This window comes from Colletotrichum abscissum, assembly GCF_030869225.1.
Source record: "Colletotrichum abscissum strain IMI 504890 chromosome Unknown Scaffold_40.1, whole genome shotgun sequence".
In the NCBI taxonomy this organism is placed as follows: domain Eukaryota; kingdom Fungi; phylum Ascomycota; class Sordariomycetes; order Glomerellales; family Glomerellaceae; genus Colletotrichum; species Colletotrichum abscissum.
Window position 1 is genome coordinate 270,431 of NW_026850321.1, and position 24,769 is coordinate 295,199.

The 24,769-nt window shown below is 54.3% G+C and overlaps 8 protein-coding genes across 8 annotated transcripts; 3 read left to right on the forward strand and 5 right to left on the reverse strand.

Moving 5' to 3' along the window:
* Positions 1–2,461: 2,461 nt before the first annotated feature.
* On the forward strand, positions 2,462–2,800 carry CABS01_12817 (cupin; the record flags this gene model as incomplete). Its single annotated transcript, XM_060546169.1, has 2 exons — positions 2,462–2,630; positions 2,736–2,800. 2 exons carry the CDS (start codon positions 2,462–2,464, stop codon positions 2,798–2,800), a joined length of 234 nt encoding a protein of 77 aa, XP_060395558.1.
* Positions 2,801–3,538: 738 nt separating this feature from the next.
* CABS01_12818 (uncharacterized protein) lies at positions 3,539–5,182 on the reverse strand (the record flags this gene model as incomplete). The annotated part of the gene is made up of 1 exon (XM_060546170.1): positions 3,539–5,182. The coding sequence occupies one exon, from the start codon at positions 5,180–5,182 to the stop codon at positions 3,539–3,541; it is 1,644 nt and encodes a 547-aa protein (XP_060395559.1).
* Positions 5,183–7,288: 2,106 nt separating this feature from the next.
* CABS01_12819 (Cip2) lies at positions 7,289–8,476 on the reverse strand (the record flags this gene model as incomplete). Its single annotated transcript, XM_060546171.1, has 1 exon — positions 7,289–8,476. One exon carries the CDS (start codon positions 8,474–8,476, stop codon positions 7,289–7,291), a length of 1,188 nt encoding a protein of 395 aa, XP_060395560.1.
* Positions 8,477–9,579: 1,103 nt separating this feature from the next.
* On the forward strand, positions 9,580–11,133 carry CABS01_12820 (protoheme IX farnesyltransferase; the record flags this gene model as incomplete). Its single annotated transcript, XM_060546172.1, has 1 exon — positions 9,580–11,133. The coding sequence occupies one exon, from the start codon at positions 9,580–9,582 to the stop codon at positions 11,131–11,133; it is 1,554 nt and encodes a 517-aa protein (XP_060395561.1).
* A 701-nt stretch (positions 11,134–11,834) lies between these two features.
* On the reverse strand, positions 11,835–12,823 carry CABS01_12821 (myb family transcription factor; the record flags this gene model as incomplete). The annotated part of the gene is made up of 2 exons (XM_060546173.1): positions 11,835–12,320; positions 12,395–12,823. The coding sequence occupies 2 exons, from the start codon at positions 12,821–12,823 to the stop codon at positions 11,835–11,837; spliced, it is 915 nt and encodes a 304-aa protein (XP_060395562.1).
* A 684-nt stretch (positions 12,824–13,507) lies between these two features.
* Positions 13,508–13,986, reverse strand: CABS01_12822 (uncharacterized protein; the record flags this gene model as incomplete). The annotated part of the gene is made up of 2 exons (XM_060546174.1): positions 13,508–13,784; positions 13,850–13,986. 2 exons carry the CDS (start codon positions 13,984–13,986, stop codon positions 13,508–13,510), a joined length of 414 nt encoding a protein of 137 aa, XP_060395563.1.
* Positions 13,987–17,070: 3,084 nt separating this feature from the next.
* CABS01_12823 (uncharacterized protein) lies at positions 17,071–18,647 on the forward strand (the record flags this gene model as incomplete). The annotated part of the gene is made up of 5 exons (XM_060546175.1): positions 17,071–17,382; positions 17,449–17,525; positions 17,605–17,634; positions 17,700–18,176; positions 18,257–18,647. The coding sequence occupies 5 exons, from the start codon at positions 17,071–17,073 to the stop codon at positions 18,645–18,647; spliced, it is 1,287 nt and encodes a 428-aa protein (XP_060395564.1).
* A 460-nt stretch (positions 18,648–19,107) lies between these two features.
* Positions 19,108–22,341, reverse strand: CABS01_12824 (kelch domain-containing protein; the record flags this gene model as incomplete). Its single annotated transcript, XM_060546176.1, has 1 exon — positions 19,108–22,341. One exon carries the CDS (start codon positions 22,339–22,341, stop codon positions 19,108–19,110), a length of 3,234 nt encoding a protein of 1,077 aa, XP_060395565.1.
* Between the last annotated feature and the right edge of the window lie 2,428 nt (positions 22,342–24,769).

The window sequence follows — 24,769 nt, forward strand, 5'->3', positions numbered from 1 at the left end:
TTGGTTCAAGCAAGGTATGCCGCCATCGCCGTCTCCGGGCCACAGGACTAATGCAGCGCCAACCGGTGACTGGAACCTGGACGGGGGGAAACTTGAGGGATGAATGGAATGTTGTGCCCGGAAGAGGAAGGGGGTTCGTCCGTAGCCAACGACGTTGATGTGTGTAAGGTGCTGGTAAGGTGATTCTCCAGGTAGGATGCCTATCCATTAGTGCCGTTGTGGTCGACCGTGGAGGTGGAAGTCCAAGAATAGATGCGGATATTACTGTGCCTGCCACGCCGGTGGTGCATGTGGAAGCAATGCGTGTTGCTGCAGCATCTCGACCAGCTAGCTAGCGCAGGCAAGCTTGCTCTGCTCTTGCATCTCGTCTCATGAGGTGCTCGCAGCCCGAGTGAGGTAAGGTAGGGATATTTCGATGACCGTGTGAGGATTACTGCAGCAGTGCAGCTGTAGGTAGCCCAGCATGCTGTGCCGCAAAGGGGAGCCAAGACCCAGGCATGACCATCGAGTCGCGTCTTGATCCTTGTGCGTTGGAAAGGTGAAGTGCAGTGGGCTGTGGGCTGTGGTGCACCGTCAAGGGTCAGGCACCTCAGGTACCGAGAACCGGAACCGGAATGGAAGCGGATTGCGGGGACGAAGGAGCTGTTTGCTGACTAAGGCAAGGTACGTAGCTACTCGGGATGAGGTCAGTGACCTTAGGGTCTGTCGCTTATCGGGTGACGAGAGAGACAAGATAAGAGACCTCCCGTCACCTCCCGTCCCGTCCAGTTCAGGCTTCCATCCACAAGGTACCGTAAGAGCTCGGATCAATAACGCCATCGCCTAGGTTTCTACCCAACCAGCCACCCGACTGACAATTCCAGCTTACCTACGATCGCAAAGCACCCGCCTTGATGTCGGGCCAAGATAAGCACCTTGACTTTGGGCCCGAAGCGAGGCTGGTCAGGAGTATCTGTCGTGCTTGGGTGTATCTGTGAACAGATTCCTCTCACTCAACTACCTTACCTTGATACCTGCGCCAACTAACTACTATTTACGGCTACACTCATCCCTTCGGCTGTCCGGCGCATTGCAGGAGATCGTCGCTGTTTATTCCGACCATTCACGAGCCTAGCCTTCAAATTGGCTTCAACCCACCTTTGCCTAGGTAAGGTAGGGGAAATTGATATGCCCAAAGACTGCACCAGATGATTACTAGGTATGGAGCAAAGAACCCCCCAGTTCTTGCGCGTATCTTTTGCGCTTGTTCAACGGCCAATGCATCACATTGGTCAAGCCAAGAACGTGCCATGCTCTCTCCAACTTGCTCTCACATTATCCATACATCTCGCCGCAAAAGGGCCTGAGGATTCTGACCTATAGCAAATGGCCTATCTGGTCTCGATTGAATCCACATGGCTTCAAAAAGTCCCAGCCAAGGCTTGTCGGACAGGAACCTTTGCGGCAAGCCAGCAATGTGCTTTCATTGGCTGTGTCGTAACTCTAGTTGAAGGCAGTGTCTATGGGAACAGAACTCGGGTACGGAGCATTCCAGGCTTCATTCAATTGCACGTCTTCCAAATGATCTCTTTCCCTCTTTCTTTGTGTTTCTACCTAAGGATGGTGCCTATCTTATAGATATATGTAATTAGAAAACATAGTCTCCTAAACAGGTCTACTAGTTCCCCTACCCAATTAGGTAGGTAGGTGGTTCCTCGTCCCCTCCTTCCTCTTCTTCCATTTCTCGCTCATTGCAGGGACAGGAATCTCCCTATGACACCCCCGCCGCCACCGCCATCAACCTGAGGACTCGGGAGGCATTAATCCTTGATTTACCACCAACAACAACCACAGCTGCCTGTTACCACGAATTCAACAGACTTTCGGTTCCATCGCTGGATCTCGCTTCGGCATACCGCACTTTTTAACCAATACGGAGGTTACAATTTTCGCGAAACAAGATTCAACTTAATTTCAACGAACCACAACATACGACCACGGCAGAATAGATGGGTATCCACATCAACCTATACGTCTATACCATATCCCCAGAACGTTGTTGATACTACCTTTTCACCGTGCCATACGGAAATATCCAGACCTTGCGCCGTTCATACTTGCTCGATCCACTGCCGGAGCTTCCCCTAGTTCCCACCTCACCTAGTGATCCGTCCGACGTCTCCTTCCTACTTGGTAATAGCTTCCGCCCGCCAGTGGGAAGGTTGTCTTCGCCCTCACCCAATATCCTACAATTCTACGGATACTCGACTCAGATCTCGCTGCTCACCAAGCGGAACACCCAACTACGGCCATTCAACCTTTATTCCCCCCTCTCCGCAGCCGGACCAGCCGAGACCGGCCAGATCATAACGGAGCACGCCAGCAGACCAAGGAACCGCCGGGATATTGGAAACCCGCTCCCTCGCTCGCGCGCGCGCCCCTTGCTCAGGCTTGCTGCCTTGCAGGACAGCCGACAGTCACCATGGCGTCCCTGATCCCACTCATCAACGACCTGATACCCATGATCGTTCCCTCGTCGGTATCCGTCACCAAAGCGACCACCCTCCGCCCTCCCAATGCAACTCTGAATCCCGCTTCTGCCAACGAGGCCGATGCCGTTGTCAGCAAAAGCGATAAGCTCTGCGCCTCCGGTAAGTCCAACTTGGTCTAGGATGCCGTCTCCCCTGCCACTACGAGTACCTCTATTCCTCTCTCTTTCTCTGTATTCGTATGGGATCTGCTCTGGCATCACCCAGCGCCTTTCCCGCCGCTTTTCCTAGCTGCCGCGACCTGCCTGGGACCGCCAACATACCCGCCATAAGGTAGCGTCGCAACCGAGAACTGTGTTGCTGGTCATAGAGTAACAAGGCTCAAGTCGTGTTTGTCATGATTCCATTAACCCTGTCCCATCGCATGGTCTTGTGTCTTGTTCACTGCCACGTCTTCTTCAACTAACTCGAGTAGTCATTACTTTGAACCCACATGCGACATCGGCTATCCGCCATCACGGAGAGCAAGGTTAGGATTAATCTTTTCCCCCCTTCCCAACCCACCATCTCTTTCTTACGCGTTTGCGACTTATTGTCGCTCTCTTGGCGGTGTATCTCTAATGCTTGCCAAGATACCATTCTCTACATGGCTTCCGGGATCGGCATCTTGCTAGTTAGTCCTGGTGCAGGACAAGATGTAAAGCGGCACGAGCTGTCCTCGGGTGATTTTGCATTCATTCCGTCCTGGACAGAGCACCAACTACTCAACGAGTCAGATCAAGATACCGTGTGGGTCATTACTCGCAGCGGTTCCCAGCCGGTCACGGTAGGCTTGACGGATTGGGGAGGTGACCGGGCGAAGTAACCCATATGCCATCGCTCGGTCGTGGAGACGGACTCCAACTCTAGGCGGCTGGCCGCATGCTCGATGTGTGGCAGCAGCAGTAGCAGCAGCAGCAGCAGAAGCATCACATCGGGCACTACTCGAAAAGATTAACTTCGCAGGACACGTGTGAAGTGTGGCTTTCCCGGTGGGATTCCGCCAATGTCATGATATCTATCGAGTATCTCTATCTTGCTTCGTCATCGCCCCATATGGCACCCACGATTCGCGCTATAGCCCTGGGGGAATCAAAGACCTGGGCGTGGTCCTTGTCCGGAAACCAAAGGATGTCGATGCCTGACCCAGCGGAACGGTGACTCTCGTAGCCCATGCCCGATATGGGTGCAGCCTTTGGTCCGGCAACGTCGCGCCGGCCATGCTCGCCTTGCAACCATGCGGGGTGTTCCGTCTGCTGGCCCTGACCCCCCTCGGCCAAATACCTGGCGACGGCGTGGCTGTCGACAATGAGGTCCAGCCCGGACAGGCATACGGTGACCTGCCTCGCTTCCTGCCGCTCGACGCCTACCGATTCCGATCCTGCTGTGCGACCAACCAGTTCGTCAGCCCAGATGGCGTTCTCCCTCCAAAAGAAGTATCTGCCGAGGCAGTGGGCGACTCCGGGGTCCATGCTCGCAAAATACCACAGCTGCCACTCGTTTGCGGTCGACGGCGCACGTCGTGTGAAGTTGTAAGCGACGTCGGGCAGGTGCAGGAGGATGCTCACGGGGTCAATGAGCACGGCCCGCGGGATCCTAGCCTGCAGGTCTGGGCATCGCATGGCATGGGTTGACAAGATGGAACCGTACGAATGGGAGACGAGGGCAAACTTGTCCCAGGCGTGATGGTTTACTATCTGCTTGAACTGTCGAAGGAAGACCTCCTTGCCCAGCGGTGGGTCAGTTAGTCGGAAGGAGACGGGCAGGATTTCGATGGCGATGACACCTGTCCGGCCGCGGCCCCTAATTCTCATGGTGGTGATCTCGGCGAGAAAGCGGACGTAGGGCCACAACCCGATGCCGATGCCGTGGAGGAAGACAACCGGCAGACCTTCTGCGCGATGGGGGCGGTGCCAGTAGCTCAAATTACCGGCCGAGGACCGCCTGCTGGCAAAGACCTGTTGGAGACGAGGTGGGAAAATGGCCTTGTCCTTTGGCTGCGCGTAGTACTGGAACCCGTAGAACCACAAGGAGAGGTGTGTGACGTGGTCCAAAAAGGCCATGATGGCGTACCACCAGACGGTGCGGTACTTTGTATCTACGGAATCGATGGTCAGGCGCAGACACTTGGCCGGCCCGCGACCGGGCTTGAAGGGCCTGCCGAGCAGACGTTCACTGCGGGTTATATACTGGTCCACCTCCACGTCGTAGTTCTCCCCGTCCCTTGCGCTGGCCCGCCCGACGTCCTTTTCGCCCATGTCAAAAAAGGCCCAGAGGAGAAAGTCGCGGACGTTGTCGCGGTGGATGTCGGCCATGTCGGCACCCAGAAACCACATGCGGACGTAGCGCTCAAAGTCTGGGATGGTGGCCATGCACCGCTCAAAGAGGGCCAGGCGGTCGGCGGGCGAGGAAGGGCTCGGGTGCGAGGCGGGTTCCCTGAGGCGCTTCGTGTAGGGGAGCCAGATGAAGAGGGCGTAGATGAGTTCCGTGGCTGCCATGCATGTTGTGACGGCGGCGGTTGTGAGCCATTTCGACGAGGAGGAGGAGGAGGAGGCTGCGTAGTTTGCGCCAAGGAGGCTTGCGAGGAGGAGGGCTGCGTAAGGGAGGATTGGGTAGCGGAGCGGTACTATGCAGGCGCGTATGAATATGTACTCGTGAAGCGTGCGGCCGAGCATCCTGGAGTGGTGTTGGTGTTGTGAGGTTTATTGTCGGCTGGTGATGATGGTAATGATTGGCATGAATGAGAGGCTGGCGGTTGCTCGTCGCCGTTAGTGTAAAGATGATGCCGTACCGTTTTCTTATCTATCAAAAGACAAACGAATAGAGAATCGGAAAGTGATGGCCATGTATAGATGCAAACAGAGCATGTTCTTCCTCGGTCCCCCGGGCTTGAAGCGAGTAATACTACAAGTACTGGAAACCCTTCTTCGCGTGATGTTCAGATTTCGTTGGGGATCATCCGAATCACGCGGTACAAAAAAGGTGTACTAAGATAATGTAGACGACCCGGCGAGCTAAGGCAGGGGATGGAGGGATGGAGCAGCGGTGGATTGGATGACAAACGAATCGCAAACCTGTCGTGCCCCTGTTCTTTTCTCCAAGTTTGCCTCCAAGACGCTTCTGTTTTTTCATCCGAATTATCTGTAGCTAAGGAATATTGGCATCTGGAAGTCGCCCCAATATCCGTGTGCTATAAGCTTACATACTACTGTGTGTAAGTATCTCATAGACACCGGACAGGACTTTGGATTGGGGGAATTGATGGTAACCCCTGGGGAAATCATAGCGCTGATTGGTCCATTGGATACCAAGCTTCAATCAAAGAACGCTCCAATGCCGGTGAAACGACCCATCTTCTCAACGTGACTGTGACATTCCACTATTTAACTCTATCGTTTTATATTACTAGAGGATTGCCGCAGTATATATAAACGCTACCCTGCCCTTAAATTCCGTACTATTTAACCTTAACCTTTTTTATAAGTTACCTATCCTTTTTTTTATTTTACCCTCTCCCTCGTTAAGGGATCGCTAAAATCGTAGTTTTAATAATTCTATAAGAGATTAGGCTATGAGCACTTAACTAGCGAGGCTATAATATAGGTATAGGTATATTATAAGACTAAAGCTTATAGAGTCCTTCGTATAGGCTCTGCTTCTTAGAAAGTTCTTTCGTAATACGATCCGTACACCGGTCGCTAAGTTATCGGCGTCCTATCGCCGGCCGCATCCCAAATCTATTATAAATTTATTAATAAGCTAGAGTTATTATTTAAAAATAAATAACTTACTTTTATATATAAGCGTTAAGAGTTTTATTATTATAAAAATAATAATAGATATACTAAAGTATTTAAAAGAGCTTTTTAATAAACTTTTAATACTATTTAAAGCGATTATCCTCGAGCTATAAAAAAAAGCTAAGGTATTATATTAATATAACCTTATCCGTTTTATTAGTATTAATAATATCTTTTTTAATATAAAATATATTAATAATACTTTATAGCTATATTATTATACTTCGTAAATCGTACTTAATATTAGCAAGGTTTTTAATATTATTTACTAAGTTTTTTATTAAAATCGTTATTATAAGATTAGTTTAGTTATTAATATTTTAATAAGTATTTTAACTTAATTTAAAAGCTCTTATAGTTCTTAGAAAAAGATTTTTAAAAAACTTATAATTAAACTTTTTATTTATTATAAGCGAAGTTATTATAATTAAAACTATAGTATTATTTATAAATTTTAATAATAAATAGTTAATAATATAGTTATTTTTTTTTATAATAAGCTTAAAAAAGTATTTTAATTTAAGTACTAAATAAGTACTATACTATTTTATTAAAACTATATTCTTATACTTATAACTTAAAAAGAATTAACTTTTTTTAATAATAAGGTACTTAGACTATAATATTTATAAGAATTGACAGGCACAGACAAGACTTGCGCGGATTGTCGCGCGTCAAGTCGCCTTGCCGAGGTTTCTTCTGCCCATCCGTCACCGTTGATTGACGTGCATGGCAAAGAGCCTCATCTTCACGTGCTTCAAGGTAGTGTGGTAATGTCATACCAATCGTTTCTTTTTGCAAGTTGTGTTACTGCGCACATGCAAACTATTCGTTTCTGTTATGCAGGTCATGAAAATCATTACCTAGTCAAAATAGAATCTGTCCGATGTTCCGGCCCTCAACAACAATTTCTCCCCGAATGCCCTTTGCGCGCTTCACCCCAATGGACTCCACGACTGGCCCTGATACCGGTGGTCTTCTTCAAGTCAGCGTCGGCGCCGACCATGCAGCATAGTCCTTCACGTTGACATTCACAGTGCTGCGCTCGAGAATGGACGGCTTGGTCGCGGAGTTGAGCAGGAAGTAGTTGATATACTGCGTCAACTCGGCATTCTGCCCGCTCGGGAACGAGCAGTGGTTATGCCCGCCGACCAAAGAGAACCCCATATTCTCCGGCACCCCGAGGGCCTGGTAAATGAGCCTCCCGGCCTTCATGCAGCCCGTCGTCGACACGGGGCCCAGCCAGTCGATATCGTTCTCCGCCACGTACAGCCCGCGCGGCGCGACGAGTCCGGCCAGCAGGTGATGGTCCTCGGGCACCTGCGACGACCTCGTCGCCCACGTGTTGAAGAGGGGCGAGAACCAGACGTTCTCCCCGACGATCTGGCTCGACGTCTGTATGTTTTTCCCCTTGGACTTTTCGCTGTCCGAGATGCGCCAGCACGCCGCGCCGCCCGAGCCCGACTCCTGCGGGATCGTGAGGGCGATGCGCTTCTCCAGCGCGCCGACGACGAAGGCGCCTTTGCCGTTGCGCGAGCAGCCCGTCACGCCTAGCCTCTTTGTGTCGATGCCCGTTTGGGAGGAACCGAGCTGCTCGAGGCCGTCGATGAGACGGCCTACGCCCCATGCCCACGCCGTTAAGGCGCCCGCGCTGTGCTGCTGCCCGAAGAGGGTGTAGAAGAGGCCTTGGCCTCTGCTGCTTTGGCCGTTTTGCGCGGCGAAGGCGTCGTTGCCAAAGGTGATTTGCGCGACGGTGCCGGGGATGGGGATGCTTGCGCCGCCGACGCCGATGATGGCGGGGAAGGGACCCGTGCCGGAGGGCTTCGTGACGGAGGCGGTCATGCTGATGCTCTTTGTGCCGACGGTGACTTTGACGGTCAAGGTGTTGCCCGAGAGGGAGGCCTCGACCTTGTCCGGGGGCGGGGGGAAGTCTCCGAGCTCGTACTGCTCAAAGGCGTTTTGGATTTCGGTGGCGCGGCAGGCCCAGTCGGCTTTTGTTGTGACTTTGGAGCCGTCGGCAAAGGTAAAAGGGTCTGGGAGCTTTGCGTCGTTGACGGCTGGGATGTTTGTCTTTGCTTTGCCGCAGTCGGCCTGCCGGGCGGAGAGTGTGTCGGCGGGCATGGCCAGGGCCGTGCCGGCGAGGAGGAAAAGCGAGGCGCGCAGAGCCATGACGGAATATGGAGAAAGAGATGATCTTGGGTTCAGGGGCAGGCTCGTGGTGCTGCGGATGAGACGAGCTTCAACGAGAATGCTATGGCTTGTTTCTTGAGATGATGTCTTCTTATGCTCATCATGATTCGGATCAACGGATGTCTGTTAGTACATAATGAGGACCCTATATGGCTTTCATTTAGTGTACATCATTTGGATAATGACGGGTGTTTCCAAAGAGCCTCCAATTAGCCGGCAATGCGAGCCCACGGGACTCCTGGAATCAAACCCAAGCGAGCCATGCGGCGCTTCGTTAAGCTTACTTAACTGCCGTCAACTTCCCCGCCGGCTACTTTCTAGCAGCTCTGTTTAATATGCCCAAGACAGCCGAAGAGATGGCCCAGATCGGAACGTGAGCATACTTTTGGCCCAGTTCGTTCAGTGCGACCCATAAGAGGCCAGTGAGGACTAGGCCAAGCAATGATCTGCACCGGCTGAATAGGAATAGTACGGGCCACAAGCGGAACAAGTCCAGCTTTTCAAATTGATGCTACCCACCTCGATGAGAGAGTTTGTGGGGTGTTGCAATGGCGGGCTAGATTCCGAAGTAGGAAGAAGTCCAAGAAGAGAAGTCATCGCGAAGTTGGAAAATAGAGCGGCGGCAGTGGCCGAGACGGATTGCACCGGGCCACCGGGGATGCGGAGTCGCGGACCCGACAGGCGGCCGGCCCTGGTGGGGCACTCTTTTTCTTCCCACCAACAGCCGCCGCCTGATTGGCTAAACATTTTCCAGAGCCCATCTGCCTCCGTCGCCCGGCTGATTCTCGATCTCTTACGTCTTTCAACCTCTCTCTCAATTCTCAGCCCACCACCCTCTTTGGCTCTCCGCGCAAACCGACGCTCCCAATCTCGGTCCACGAGCCCGCGCCAATCCCTGGCCAAACCACGTGTAGCGGAGCAATTCCTCCTCCGGTCTGCGAATCGCACGCCCCTTGACCACGCCTCGTCCCTCCTCCGAATGGTCCGCGTTTGACAGAGAGCAGTCCCGCGAAACATCCCGCTGCCGCCGACCGGCTTTTTCTTCGCCCAGGCCGACATGAGCGCAGAGCAGAGCAAGAACCATGCGGCCAGCTCCCACTTCGCTCTTGCGCCCTCACCGACTCGATAATGTCTGTCGCCAATGCGTTCGGAAAGCCTTTGGCGCTACCGTCCCGCGGGGCAACAGTAGTAGCATCAGCTCTCTGCCATTGATCACGAGCCGGTCCGCCTCGACGACGGCCGCAAAGGCAGCACCCGCAGTGCGTCTCAGCGCGAGCTACTTCGTCTCCAACAGCGTCCTCGACCACTCCAATGCCCGGCCCAGACCCCTCGGCAGCCGGAGCTCCTCGGCTTCCGTAGCGCCATCGTCTTCGTCTTCCTCCTCCTCCTCCACCGCGCGCTCCGAGTCGACGACACCAATCGACGTGAACCAAGACCTACCGCATCGTCGCCGCCAAGCTGCAAGACGCAAAGCCGCCGCCGAAGCCGCTGCCGCAGCAGCAGCCTCCTCCTCGCCCGATGTTCTCCCTTCTCAGGATGCCTCCTCCGCCCTCACCAGCGTCGCCGCCCAACAACCCGCGCACTCGGCCCGCCGTATCTTCTCCACGCTCCTCTCCCTCTCGAAGCCCCGGCTCTCCGCCCTTGTCGTCCTGACCGCGATGGCGCCCTACGCCCTTTACCCCGTCACCGACTTCCTCTCCCCGGCCATCACGGAGTCGCCCTCCCTGAGCCCGCTGACGCTCCTCTTCCTCACCACCGGCACCGCCCTCTGTTCCGCCTCGGCAAACTCTCTCAACATGCTCTACGAGCCCAAGACGGACGCAAAGATGTCGCGCACGCGAAACCGGCCCCTCGTCAGGAACCTCATCTCCACGCGCGCCGCCGTCCTCTTCGCCGTCACCACCGCCATCACTGGCGTGGGCGCCCTCTACTTTGGCGTCAACCCGACCGTCGCCTTCCTCGGCGGCGCCAACATTGTCATCTACGCGGGCATGTACACGCCCATGAAGGCCTTCAGCGCCGCGAACACCTGGCTCGGCGCCGTCGTCGGCGGCATCCCCCCGCTCATGGGCTGGGCCGCCGCCGCCGGCGAGACGGCTTCGGGCGACGGGTCCTGGCGGGAACTCTTGTTTGCCAGCGACGGCAGCTCCATCGGCGGCTGGCTCATGGCGAGCTTGCTCTTCGCGTGGCAGTTCCCGCACTTCATGGCGCTCTCGTGGGGTATCCGGGAGGAATACAAAGCCGCCGGGTTGCGGATGCTGGCGTGGACGAACCCGGCGCGCAACGCGCGCGTCGCGCTGCGGTACAGCATCGCCTTCATCCCCATCTGCGTCGGGCTCTGCGCGGCGGGCGTGACGGAGTGGAGTTTTGCCGTGACGAGCTTGCCCGTCAACGCGTGGCTTACGCGCGAGGCGGTGCGGTTCTGGAAGTTTGAGGGGCACAAGGGGTCTGCGAGGGGTCTGTTCTGGGCGAGCGTGTGGCATTTGCCCGCCGTCATGGTGTTGGCGCTGCTGCAGAAGAAGGGCATGTGGAGCCGGGTGTGGAATAGCGTTGTTGGCGTAGACGATGATGACGAGTGGGAGGACGACGATGAGCTGGATGAGATGCCGGTTACGTTGCCTCCGCCGCGGGGATAGCGTGATGCCAGCGGCGCGTTGTTGTAGTAGAAAACTCGGGATATTGTATGATAGTGTTGCTCGTTTTCCTCGTGGGTGGGAGGGGAACCATCAATACCCATAGTGGTGCTCCGGTCTTAGATTTCTGGGTTCAAAGATATAAAGACCTCACTCTGTAAATCAAGTGTTTGCTCATACGGGAAGACAAAAAAGCGCGGGTGTATTTCCAGAAAATGATGTTTCTCTTTATTTTTCCAGTTCAAAAAAGCATTCCATTGGCGGTTCCCTAGGTTCCTCTCCCTCCTTTTTGTCTCAACCTGGTCTCCCTCTCCTCTGGTATCTCTATAGATGCTAGTATACAGAAGAAAACAAAATATCACGATACCTCCCTCCTTCCCCGGTACTGTTCTGATCATTTGTTCGTCATTATACGGAAGCAAAAAGAATGGCTTCCCTTTGTGCTGTTCATCCATCCCCGCAAAAAGGTAAGGTGAACTCGTAAAGGAGTGCCCGAGTTTCTTACCAATGTCGGAAACCGAAAGCCCATCCTTAGGTGAATTTGAATAATACCCATGCAACTCCGAGAACGCCTCCCGAAAACCCTGCAAGATAACGCCATGACCTAGTAGGAAATTGAAGAAAGGAAAAAGGTGAAAATGCCTTGAACCCTAGGAGCCAAGGGCTTGGGACCACTGGTGGGAATCGTCATTGGAGCCATGCAGTCACATCTGCTGCTGCTGCTGACCGCCGGGTCGGTTGATGATGGCGTCGATGCCCATATCCACGCTCGGCAATCGCTGCCCGTGGGGGTGAAGATAGGGACTGGGAGACTGAGACTGGCCGTGGCCGCCGTATCCGCCGTTGACGGAGCCGTTCGAGGAGACGGAGCTGGTGTATCCGTGGTGGGCGCCGGTGGCGGCGTGGTGGCCGTAGCCGCCGTACTGGGCGGCGTGCATGGGCTGGAGGTGGTGCAGGGAGGCCATGTAGCCCGCGGCCGAGGCGCTGCTGCCGCTGGCGGAGTGTCCGGAGGAGACGGTCTCCGGGCTACTGTAGGAGGCGTCTAGCTCGTCAACTGGGGTTAACCCGAGGCCGCTGATGCCGCTGTCATCGTCATACCCTGGTGGTAGTGGCTGCCCTGACTCCAGGCGCTCCCGTCTGGCCCCGGCGCGGGCTGCGCTTTGTAGGTTCTTGAGACCGTTCGACATGCACTGTACACGGATGTGAGGTTAGCTAGGGTTCCTCTCTCGTCATGTTGTTGCTTTCAAGGGGGAGTGCATCGTACCTTGGCCTCGACGACGTTCCACTTTTCTCCCGTGCGAGCAGCGAGACCGGACCAGATCTCCTTTCTCATGCTCATGTACTCCTTGGCCAGGCGTTCAAGCTTGCGATTGTCCCAGTCGTCGGCACCCTTGCGCTCCATCAGGCGCTCGTGGCGCTTTCTGCAGGCGTTGGGAGTCTTGTTGGGGAAATAGGTGGTCTGGATCTGGCCCCAGTTGAGGCCCTGGGAGCGGGCCGCGAGCAGCTGCTGATCATCCTGTGGGGTCCAGGCTCCCGAAGAGGCGCGGTGTTGCATCGGGGGTACGGAAACCGGGGGCGCAGAGACCGGGGCGTAGCTTTCGTACGTGGGCTGCGGCTGCTGCTGCATGGGGGCCGAGGAGGAGGGCATGGTGTAGTAGGCCGACTGCGGCATGGCCATGCGTTGGTTGTACATTGCGATTGGGTTTGCTGCGGGAGCGAGAGAGATTGGCATTGGGTTTGCGTAACGGTTGTGGTTGTGGCTGGAACTGGATGCCCGCGTGTGTTTGGGCATGATAACTCGGGAAAGTAGATATCGAAGAAAGAGTGGATAACCTGGAGAGAGACGAGATTGTCCGGTATAAAGTGAATGAGTGCAGATTACTGATTATCCTGCAAGAAGAGAAGCGAGTGTCCCGTTATGTTGTTGTTGATGATGATAATTCTGCGCCTCGCCTGGAGGTGGTTTATGGAAAGGTCTGTATTGGTTATAGGGCGGCAGAATTGGAGCGAAAGGAGATTGGCGGACTGAAGAGGAATCTAGAAAATCCGACTTAGGAAATATGATGACTATGACGAGAGAGAAAAAAAGGAAATAGGAGATAGAGGAAAAAAAGAAACTGTTGTGAGATGGAGAGAACTGTCTTGACAAGCGAATACAAGGTCAAAAGGAGGTCGTGAAGCCGGACATTGGGCCTGACTTTAAACAATATCACGGTCAGCCAGGGAGACAAAGAGACACAGAAGCGCGGTTACGATGAGGCCAGGGTTATGGAAGTCTGAAACAGGGCAACTTGACAGAACAAGGCTAAACGAGCTGCCAGAGCTGCCCATGAAACCCGTCTCGTGTGTCTAGAGGGACAGACAACGAGTCCTAGAGCTACAGACATTGGCCAGACGTCTCATCGGGATGGGCGTCTGTCTGAAGTCGGGCGCGTAGAACTGGCCGGGTCTGGAGGGCGGCTACACAATAGACCCTGGGGCAATGATCGGACGGGTCGCCAGGGTCCCGAAGAAGGGAGCAGTAGGGCTCAAACGGGAAGAGACTGGGGCTGGAAAGGGAATTTGAGACGGGTAGAGGTAGTGGGTAAGAGTAGGCGCCAGCCTTGCCGCGCTCGCGAGTGCCTATTTGGAGGAGAATATCGGCCGTGTTAGGGCTGGATCATGCCACGACATGATGTGGGGTCGAACAAAGTCCCCGATTCCCCTGAGAGAAGGTAACGAAGTAAGGTAGACGGCGGCAGCATTGAAGCTCCTAGACTGTATAGAGTTGTTGGAGCGGTCCGCAGCCCCCACGACGGCGGCGGAGGAGCCAATGAGGCGGGAGGCGGGAGATGAGGAAGGATAGGCGCATTGCATTGTGAGCGCGCGGTAGGTGGGCAAAGGTGGGCAATGTCGTAGACGAACTAAGTTAAGACGGTCAAGTCAAGGACACCTGCGGCCTGCCGTTGAATGCGGGTACTTTGAAGTAACGGTAGCAAGGGATCACTGGGTCTGGGGTCCGATCTACAGCCCGATCGACGAATTTATGGGGCCAGCAGACGCGTTGTGAAGCGAAGAGAGAGCCCGGCTTCGTTCGAGTAGTCAGGTTCCTCGCATGAGCAGCAGGAGATTAGATGGAGACCTCGAAGGGCGCGTAGGCGAATGACGAGAGACTTGAGCATGAACCACTGGGTTCTCTTACAGTCGGAAGCATGAACTCGTAGCATCTTGGGCTGGACAGCGAGGATTACGTCCCAGTGTAAGTGAGCGAGTGTTGACGGCATGGAGTGGAAAGGTATCCATGGACGATGAGGTGAGTGGACATGGGAAAGCAGAAAGCAGCGACATTGAAATTGAAGGTTAATTAGACGCGCGCCTGGAGTACAGAGTGGGGCGGTTCATTACCAGTGGACCTCGATGGATGGGTGCCGGGCCTTTGACTGGCCAGGAGTGGAAATAGCATCACGCTAACCTCTTCTGCTTTCGGGTCCACAGCGGGCCGGAGATTCTCCACAGAAATACATTCCCGCCCGGCATCCATGCCCTCCGTCGGGTCTCTCCTCTTCTCCTCCTTGAACCTTTCTGCAGTGTCACGCAAAGCATTTCCTACTATTACTCATTACTCTGTACTCTGTTTTCTATTGTGGAAATAAGCGAAGAGTGCACGGCTCCATCGCCTGCAGAACCAACACATTGTTGGGGCTGTATGCACTTCATTAACATCAAACAGCCCTCGAGGGAAGGCCGCATCTGCAAAGCAACCTCCGCAGCCGAGCGCTTGTTTCTCTCGTGACCCAAGGGCGACCTGAATGACGCCGGAAACGACGACCTTTTGTTTGTTTGCTACCGATCCTCACGCCATGCAGAATCATGTATTACTCGACTCGAGACTTGGAGGGCAGTGAAACCCTAACCATCGCCGTGCCGTGTTATAGATAGTAGATTGCTGCAATATCGTTTTCCATATGTTTCTGTTATGAACGACAAGTCGAGAATGGCCTGTTTTCTTTGCTATGCGGGAACTCATCTCCTCACGACTTGGGGAGAAATGTTGGACCTCGATTCTTATTTCACCTACCTTACGAAGAAGCTTGGGATGATGCGAAGTAGAACTTGCATCACTCTCGGTTTTTTAAGAGCGGGTCACCTGCAGAGTCTTGGTACATCATCATCATACTTTGAGGCCCAACAGGATAATTCCTATGATCTTACGCGAAAAAACACGGATGGCTATGGTGTTATGGGACTGGATTGTGGTTCTATACCATTGAAACATACCGGTATCCCACACTAACACCACATGGAAGCCTTGGTTCGTTCCTAGCAATAGGTAAGAATTCAACTTTGGCCGACTTATGCCCACGCAGTTGTTGGCAGCATAAAAGTGCCGGTGGCAAACTTACAGAGGAAGCCGGCCGGGCCACCAATAGCTTGAGCACGGTCCATTTAGCAGGCTTCTTCAAATGCGCGGGGCAGACCAGCGGATGAATAGTGCCTCTGCTAAGGATGATCCCACAAGCCGCCAAATGGGTTAGGATCCTCTTCTGTCAGCGGTACCCAATGATGATTTGTGGCTGCACTTCTTCAACTTCCTATCTGTAACCTGGATGCATGTGCCTGTGTGCCTGGTAAGGAAGGCAGTAATGTGGCACTGGGGCTTACACCAGGATGGAGGCACCATAGGAGGGGGCTTCCTTCAAATCCCACGTTCCAGCAGTTGGTTTTCAAAGAGAACGCAATGCTCCACGTTGGCTCACTGTAGTTCCGTGTGGGCGGCTCCTAAGGCGTTTTAGCCATGCTGGTGGTAGCTGATTGTGCCGATGTGGTGGATTCTAGACCTCGTTCTTTGTTGTCGGATGAGGAAAAGCCCATTGATAAGGTACCTACCTACCTACCTTAGCCTGTAGGTACGTATGGGGCAAAAGGCTTGTGGCTGCAGCTGTCAGCTTGGCTGGAAGGAAAAATAGAAGATGAAAATTACCCCTCCAGATCTGCAACGGAAAGCCAAGCCGACAAAGTACCCAAGGGAAGTCAAGGTCAAAGAGAAGGGTTAGGTTAGGGGAAACAAAACAAGCATTCAAAATCCCGTTCAGTTCCGTTCCTCTCCATTCGTTCCTTCCATTCCACAGACGGCAATTCTGCAAGGCGAAACCTGGGCAGATAAAGCCGATAAGGCGAGACCCCTGCTCACCTCACCCATCCCTTACTGAGGTGCTCACACTTCTCTTGTCCTGCACTCCAACCACAAGCTGCCTAGGCCTAAGTTAAGGTACTTCGCAACTCCAATTATTAACCTACCTACCTACCTGCCGTGCTTTCTTTACCTCCACGTTTGTTCCTACCTTACCTCACCACCATGGAACCCCGACTTCCCTTCTCAGCATCTTCACCTCAGATCGCTGGGGGAAAGAAAGGAAGGGACTTTGGTGGCCACTAGTTGTCTGCTGACCACCGGCTTCTCCTCGCCTTTTGACAGGTCAACGTCGCAGGCATCTTACAATCTCACTTCGCTTTTGCCTTCTTCACATCACTTTTTCTCCAACAGTCATTCTCTCTTTCTTTGATTATCCAGACAAGCACTCAGACTGTGAGCCACTCATAGGGGTAAGAGCGACTTTCCTCACCCGTCATACGTGTGACCCGTCGTGAACACAAACAACAGCCCCTCTTCCATTTCTCATTTCCCTACTACTTTCAAATTTACCTAGCTTCACTTCTCATACCTCACAAATTTCATACTTACCAGTCAATGGACTCACATGGAGTAACACTCAATTCGCAGCTTAGTCCCGAACGGTCAACCAGGAATCAATCACTTTCACCTACTACACATTTCCTAGCACCTTCCCGACCCAGTATCGCAAGACCGACGGAAAAATCGAAAGATCGAAAGATCGCAAGACCGAAGAAATACAGGATCACAAGATATCAGACCGATTTACTACAACCATCATCAACACAATGAATCCTGACACATCCAACTTTACCCACTCAGTCCCAACTGGACAAGGCACATCCATCGGCATGAGCGATAATATCCTCATGGCATGGCCAACCACTTCAGTGATGGGAGCTTTCGTTGTGGCTTGGCTCATCTTGTGTGCCTCGGTGCGGTTCAGACGCATCAACGCCCTGCAGAAACGCATGGGCTACACTGACCGCGCTTCTCTTGCCGGCATGAGCAACACCGATGCTCAGCTCATCCTCAAGCACCTTATCGAATATGAGTTTCCCAAGTTTTACCTGCTTTCGCTCCAGTTCGCCATCTTCAAGGTATGCCCACCCTATTGGCCCTTTGCGCCTATGATATAGAGTATGGCTGCTGACTTCAAAGTACAGACCTATGGCTTCGAGACTGTATCCAAACTCATTGTGGCTACCAAGAATTTGGCCGATCCTGAGAACGCACAGAAGAGGTAACATCCATGAGGACTAGAACTCATCGTGCATTCTCAAGTTCAAAACGTGGTCAAGGAGCTAACACAAATTTTCCAGATATGAGGACACCACCATCATCTTTGGCGAGTACGTTGAACACCTTCTGTATCTTTCCCCTAATACCCTTCCGCCTGCTGACAATCTCCTGCCAGATTTTCCATGAACCCCCCAACTTCGGACCGCGCCCTCAAGGCTATCTCTCGCATGAACTTCCTCCACAGCAGCTACAAAGCCCGCAACCAGATCTCCAACGCTGACTTCCTCTACACCCTCGCCGTCTGCGTCACGGAGCCCATCCACTTCATGCGCTTCTACGAATGGCGCGACCTCGCCGACATGGAGGTCTGCGCCATCGGCACCCACTGGAAGGCCATCGGCGATGCCATGGATATCCAATACAAGGGATATCTCACTCAGGACTCATGGGCCGACGGTATCGAATTCGTCAACGACATCAGCGCCTGGGCCAAGCGCTACGAGATTGAGGCCATGAAGCCCGCTGGCACCAACATCCGCGCGGGCGCCCAGCTGACACGCATGCTCCTCTGGCATGTTCCGGGCTTTGCTAAGCCTTTCGCCAAAGAGGTATTGACCGTTCTCATGGGAGAACGCGTCCGTGACACCTTCTGGTGAGTGTTCTTCCCGACCTCTTCCCCTCCTCCCACCGCTGGATAAGAAAAGAAAAAACTAACACTTGTGCCCATCACAGCTTCCCGGAACCCGGCATCGTCGCATCTCTCACAGCCTACGCCGCCCTCGTCGCCCGCCGCTTCTTCGTCCGCTACTTCATGCTTCCCCGCTTCTCCCCCGTCGTCTTCTTCTCCGATCCGGATCCCAAGACCGGCCGCATCCTGCACCACGATTACCTCGTCCACCCGTACTACATCCCCGCCACCTTCTGGAACCGCTGGGGCCCCGTCGCGCTGATCACCCGTCTCCTGGGTGGTACCGTCCCCGGCTCGGAGAAGATGATGCCGCACGGCTTCCTCGTCGAGGATATTGGTCCCAAGGAGAAGATGGGTAAAGGTTCGGCCGAGTTGGCTGAGGGGGTCGAGATGCTTCGCTGCCGTGGTCGCGGCGCCTGTCCCTTTTCGGGATGAGTGTTGATGGTGTATAACTATTACAGATGAGAATGATGGAAAACAACAGGGTCTTCAAGGAAGAGACATACAAGCATGTAAGATTGCGGAATCGATGCTTCCGAGCGGGACGCTCATGAACAGGCGTTTTGGTTTCTTCCGTGCGTCTGTATGGACTGAGCTTAGGGACCTTGGGATTCGAGCCAGTTGGCGACCCAGGAGATTCGCCGATACATAGCCTCGTATACCCAGGGCATAATACATTCTCTCTCCATTGAGCGCTTAGAAGGAGTATAATTTTTTCACCGTGTTATTTTACTTTCACCTCATTGCCGTCACACAACCTCGACTACTATTTTTTCTTCGCCTGGGGGAATCTGCTGCATTTGGCCATGCTATCATAAATTCATTACCTCCGCGCCCCATGCTCCTCCTCTCTTTCATCTCTCCAAAAGTTCTCTCCGTTTTTGAGTTACTCTTCTCACGGCCCGGCGATCCCGAGGCCAACGCGGCCTTGCCCACCGCCGCCGCCGCCATACGGTCCCACGCCAGCGCTCATACTCCCGCCCGAATTCGTCCCCGTGCGCTCACGCATCCTCCTACCCTCCATAAGACCTCGCAAGCCTCGCTTCTGCAGGCCGATGACGGAGCTGAGCTCCCCTCCCCAGACCTCGCGCATACCGCCGCGCTCCGAGTCGCCAATCTCGGAGCTCCATTCGGACCCGCTGACGCTCGTCGTGGCGCTGAGTTCGTCGCTAGACGGTCGACCGGAGGACATTGCGGTGTTGATACGGAGCGCCGCAGTGCGCGAAGAAAGACCGTCTGCCCCGCCGCTGCCGTTTTGGGACTCTTCTGAGGGGAACAGTGGAGAACCCATGGCGTCCAAGGGTACGAAGAAGTTGGGGTTCAGGGAGCCGTCGATGCCGCGGCCACCACCGGCGGCCATGGCCGTCGCGTTGAAGACGGCGGCTGCGTTTCTCGAGTCCAAGAGTGCGTGTAGGCGCTCGACTACTGCCTCGAGAAGCCCGTCGATCCGGTATGGGCGGGCGATTTGAAGAAGTGAACACAAGATGGGAGGTGTGCACAGTGGCGATGACGGAGGCGGCAGTGAGGACGTGTAGAGGAAGTGCAGGAGGGCCTGCACCGTGAGATAGGTGTGAGGAAGGTACAAGCATCGAGGCCGCGAGTTCGGTGGTAGAGACCTCGGGGTCGGGGCTGAGTTGACTGTGGCGGGATCGACACCGCCGGCCGAGCCCGGTAGGGAGAACGAGGCTGCCGAGGCGCTGGTCGGAGCTGTACTCGGGGCCTTTGCCGATGATCCGGATGAGAGCACAGTGCTGGCCATGGACGTCGAGCTTTCGGCTGTGTTGCGGGATGGGGTGATTGTGAGAGCGGAATTTCTGATGGGGTTGTTGACTCCAGATCGAAGAGTCATGGCATCGCTACCATCCTGAGTTGCCGTCCCTTCTCGCAACAGCTGCACAAAGTAGGGGCCCCATCGCCGTGCCACCATCCTAGAATTAATGGGTATCCGCTCCCCGTGTAAGCATAGGATATCCATATCGGAAAGCTCCCGCATCGCCAGTGCCTTTTCGCCAAGCTCCTCGGCCGCCCTGGAGTGGAAGCGCCCACCGGCCGTAGTTCCTGCTTTTCTAGCTAGACTTAATCCCGGGCTAGTGTAAGGACTACTGGCTGATACGAAGCCAGACATGGGCGTCGTCTTTCTCGGGTTGTCGTAGAATCCAAAAGCTTCCAGCTCGACCATGCAAACATTGGAAAAGTTGATACGGCGATGGTTATAATCATCGACGAGACTTCGTTTCCGGTTGCCAAGAATCACAAAAGTGTTCCTGCGGTTCCAAAGCACACCGCGGTTCCAGCTGCCTTGGCTGAAGACAGCACCACCCGCATCAATCCGCGACCAGGTCAACGTCTTGAGGTCAAGAGCCCACAACGCATACTCCTGCTTCGAAGACGTCAGGTATGTGCCGCTTACGACAAAGTAGGTATCGATGACGCCGCCGTTCGGAAACCGCAGCCCTGGGGGCGAGTAAGAGCCCGACATGGGTTTCTCCGTCAATGTGCCGTCTGAAGATCGAATTTGTAGTTCGAGCTTGACGTCCAGGAAGTTGTAATTTGAATAAATGAGCATTGAGGATCCAGGCTCACGAGCTTCTTGGCTGATGCCGCCCTCCCGTTGATATCCATTGACGCTCGACTTCCCGATTCGTGCCGTAACAGAGGGGGGTAAAGGAGCAACGACGCTTCTGTAAGCGCCGCAGCTCTTGTCGAGAGGTTCGATAGCGGTCCACTTGAGGCTGCGAAGGTTGAAAACACTAATTTGCTCAATGTAGTGGTTTGCGCCATCCTGGCCACCAACCACCACCATTTCAGCACCGCCGGTTCCATCAATGTTGATCCCTATCCTCCCTTCGTTGGGGTTGCCGGATGATGGATTGTGCTGCAATGCCGACAGTGGCGCCTTGTGCGAGGCGAACGATGCCGACGAAGGCAATATGCAGGCGCAGTGGGCGTAACGTCCTTGCGGAGGATCTTGAGTTGGAATGTAGGTCCACTTTCGGGTGGGAACATCGTAGATGTAAATGTCCGACATGACGGTCACCTCTGGCTGCTGATCCGGGCCTGCGTTCGCTTGATTTGGTGTGGGAGACATGCCTCCATAGCATACCAACTTAGTGTCTCCTAATGGACACACGGAGTGGAAGTATCGAGGCGGTGGTATATCGCCTGTGGTTTCCAGCTTCGACCAATGCCTGCGGATCAAGTCCAACTCGTACAGATCGGATGTCAGAGGAGCCGGGCGACTCCGCGACAGAATTCTGCCTCCAAAGACATAAAGTTTATCCCCTAGTATAGTTGTTGTAGCTCCGACAAGCGGATGCGGTTCCCTGCCTGTCGTCCTATGCACATTGCACATAAGTCCGGATAGATGCGCCGAGGATGAGGACGCAGTGGGTGTACCAACCGCCGACGCGGGTGTTCTTTGTTGGTTGGAAGACTGGTTGGAAGATGGAGAAGGACCTGCTGACAAGGGACCGTTGCTCCGCGGAGTCAAGTTTGGTGGTTCCCTATTATTATTATCGTCGGCTCCATCTTGTCTCGAGGAGCTTGCTAAGCTACTCTGGCTGCTGGCCATGTCGGCGTTGTATCCTGATCCGCCGCTGTACATCTGAGCTCGTTCCGCTGAGGCGCTAGAGTCCATCGTACTGGTACGACTATACATATCATCGGCCGGAGCTTCCTCGATGGCACCGAGACCCCCCAAATTGTAATGTGCAGGAGGTGCTTCAGGCCCCGTAGGAGAAGGAAACGACGCTGGCGGTTCGGGTAGTGGTTTGGCGAGGCTGCTCTGTAGGCTTAGACTCCTCCCATGCTGGAGCTGCTGGGCCGGGCGATTTTTGGACGAGTTTGGAACGGGTGTCGGCGTCGAAGAGGTGGGGGGAGAGGGCGACGAGGTCAAGCTTGGCGAGACGCTGTGCAGACCCAAGCGAGAAAGTGACGGCTGTCTTGTCAGCCTCGATTCGCCGTCTCGGCTCGGGGCGAACTTTTTGAAGCCGCGATACACGCCCGAGAGGATATCTGAAGTCGTTTTGGTTGTAGGAGGAGATCTGTCCTGCTCCGTCTCCGAATCAGAAAAGCGCGAGAGATCGCCCTGCGCGGAAGACTGGTTCGAGGTTAGTCCCGGGCCAGACATTGCGACACAATCAGCCCCCAGGCTGTGGATACAGCCTGGAGAGCGATGCGCAACAGAAACAGTCTCGGCGGGTTGAGAAAAAGAATAGCGCTCAGAGGCTCAAAAAAGGAGGTTGAGTGGTTTTCATGTAGGGCGGGATTTGGGAACCGAGTCGGTCAAGCAAGGTGGGTTCGGGAGGAGAGAGGAATTCGGCAGAAACTGCTGCTTCTGCGCCAGATTGCCAAGGTCTGATTCGGCGTCGATACCACAAGATTTGCAATAGGCCAGAGCAATCGCAAAGAAGTAGACAAGAAGAGTAGTCGCAGTAAGGAAGCGGTGGGGTGAGGAAGTGTAGAGGGTGGCCGGCTCGTTCTTGAGGTCCGAGGTGGTGAAGAAGTGAGGGCACACCGACACACGACAATGCTAGAGCCAGAAGAAAGCCCAAGAAGCGGAAACCAAAGGTAAGAAAGGGAAAATGCAGAAAAATGAAAATTGAGTAGATGATGAAGCGAACAGAAACCCCAGCTCAAGCAATCCCAACCCAGGTTCGCTTGTTCATCCGGCTCTGCTAGGCCCCTGGTAACTTATGACGGGTAGGCTCCGGTTGAGTATCTGTCTGGCTTTCACTCTGTGCGTGTTGTGCGTCTGTGTCTCCGGGGTGGATTCCTGGACTAGACCGGGCTCGGCTGGGATTGGGACTGGGCTGGGCTGAGGGAGCGAGGCCTTGTCTGCTCCGTTCTTTTGTGCGTGTTTCCCTCTCACTTCCTCTCTCTCTTTCTCTCTTGTCCGTTATTTCTCCCCACAGTTGACAGGAAGCGGCGCACAAGAGATAGAGTGGGATGTGGGCTAGGGTGTGGAGGACAAATGGGCACAGGATGTGGATGGGGATCATGGATGGGATAGGAGGGGAGGGGGAGTGGACGAGAATGGGCAACGGGATTGAAGTCTATGGAGTACGAAGTACGAACGGTACGCACCTAGGACCAGGGGAGGCGCAGGGACTCCAAGAAGTCGATCGGGTCAAAAGTCAATGAGTTGAGTTAAGTCGAGTTGAGTCGAGTAGGAAGCGAGGCGAAGTCTTGGGGGTTTAGATTCAAGCGAGGGTGCTCGGCAGGCAGAGAAAAACAGGACCAATGTCGAAGAACGATAACGACGACGGAGACAGCGAGCGGCGACAGCGAGAGCGACGGGGATAGCGGTCTCGAGACGACTCAGGTGCGGTGAGCAGCAAGAATTGAGGGTCGTTCTCTGGTACGGTAGGGTATCCGTACGCGGTACAGACGACAGAGAGCACTGTATCTGTATGTAGAGTCGCAACAAGGTATGCGTATGGGGGACGTGTGTTGTAGGGTCACGACGGTTGTACCCAGCAGGCTTCAGCAAGTCAGTGCCGTGCGGAAGAGACCTGGCGCGTGAGGCAAAAGTGGAAAAGGCGACGGGACCGAAAAAAAGGGATCCGCGTAAGTATGGAGTCGAAGTCCGACGATGAGGAGTATTTCCAAGAGGGACTAGGAGCAGTAGTAGGGGCGGCGGCAACGGCCGGAGGACCACCAGCAAGGTTGCAATGGTTAATTTCCAGATGCCTGCTCCTTTGGGCGAAGAAAGTGTCGATGTAGGGACAAGCGTGTGCTGTAGGCGTCTTGGTTTTGACTTGTGCTTTTGGCACTGGGAAGAGTCGACGAGGTTGTGGAGGGGGGCGTTCGTTTGGTTTTGGACGCACAGACTGACTTTGGGTAGACGGACCGGGCAGAGGGTTGAAAAGCAGCTTGAGCTCCGAGGCAGACGCGAGGGAAGAAGTGGGCTGAACGGCGGGTCGAACCTGTGAGGGCGAAGTATCTTGAAGGTACTGCGAGTTCCGCAGACCGATTCGAGCTTTGGGAAGATGGAGGTGTGAAAGACGGCAGCAGGGGGAATGCGACTGTGACTGCGACTGCAACTACTGCTGCTGGTGCTGGTGATGCCGATGCGTAAGGTAGGCTGGCGGGGAATATGCGAGATGTATTCGTACAGACTGAGAGTAGGTATGCAGTGTGTATGTTTGTGTGTGTGCGAGGTGCAGCTTGCAGAAAGAGTCGATGTGCCCTGGGTGGAGGTGAGAGCAACGAGATATGGGATATGATGGACTGGACGGTTTCTCTGAAGTCTGTCTGGCCCAACTTGTATTCGCAGGCTAGTCAAGAAGAGTGGGAGAGAGAGCGAGAGAGAGTGTGTGTGTGTGATAGAGCGCGCGCCAGGCGATGCGCGATGCGAGATGCGAAACGAAACGAAGCAGAGACAAGGCGACGAGTGGAAGCAGGTATTCGTGGTTGTACCGCAGTACCCGTACTCCGTCCGTAGTGCCGTGAGGTGGTGGACGGCGATGTTTCAACGTAGGTATCGTGGGTGTGCAGCGCAGTGCAGTGCAGTGCCCTCCTAATTCTCAGGTGCCCGGTATCCGTACCTAAGGTCG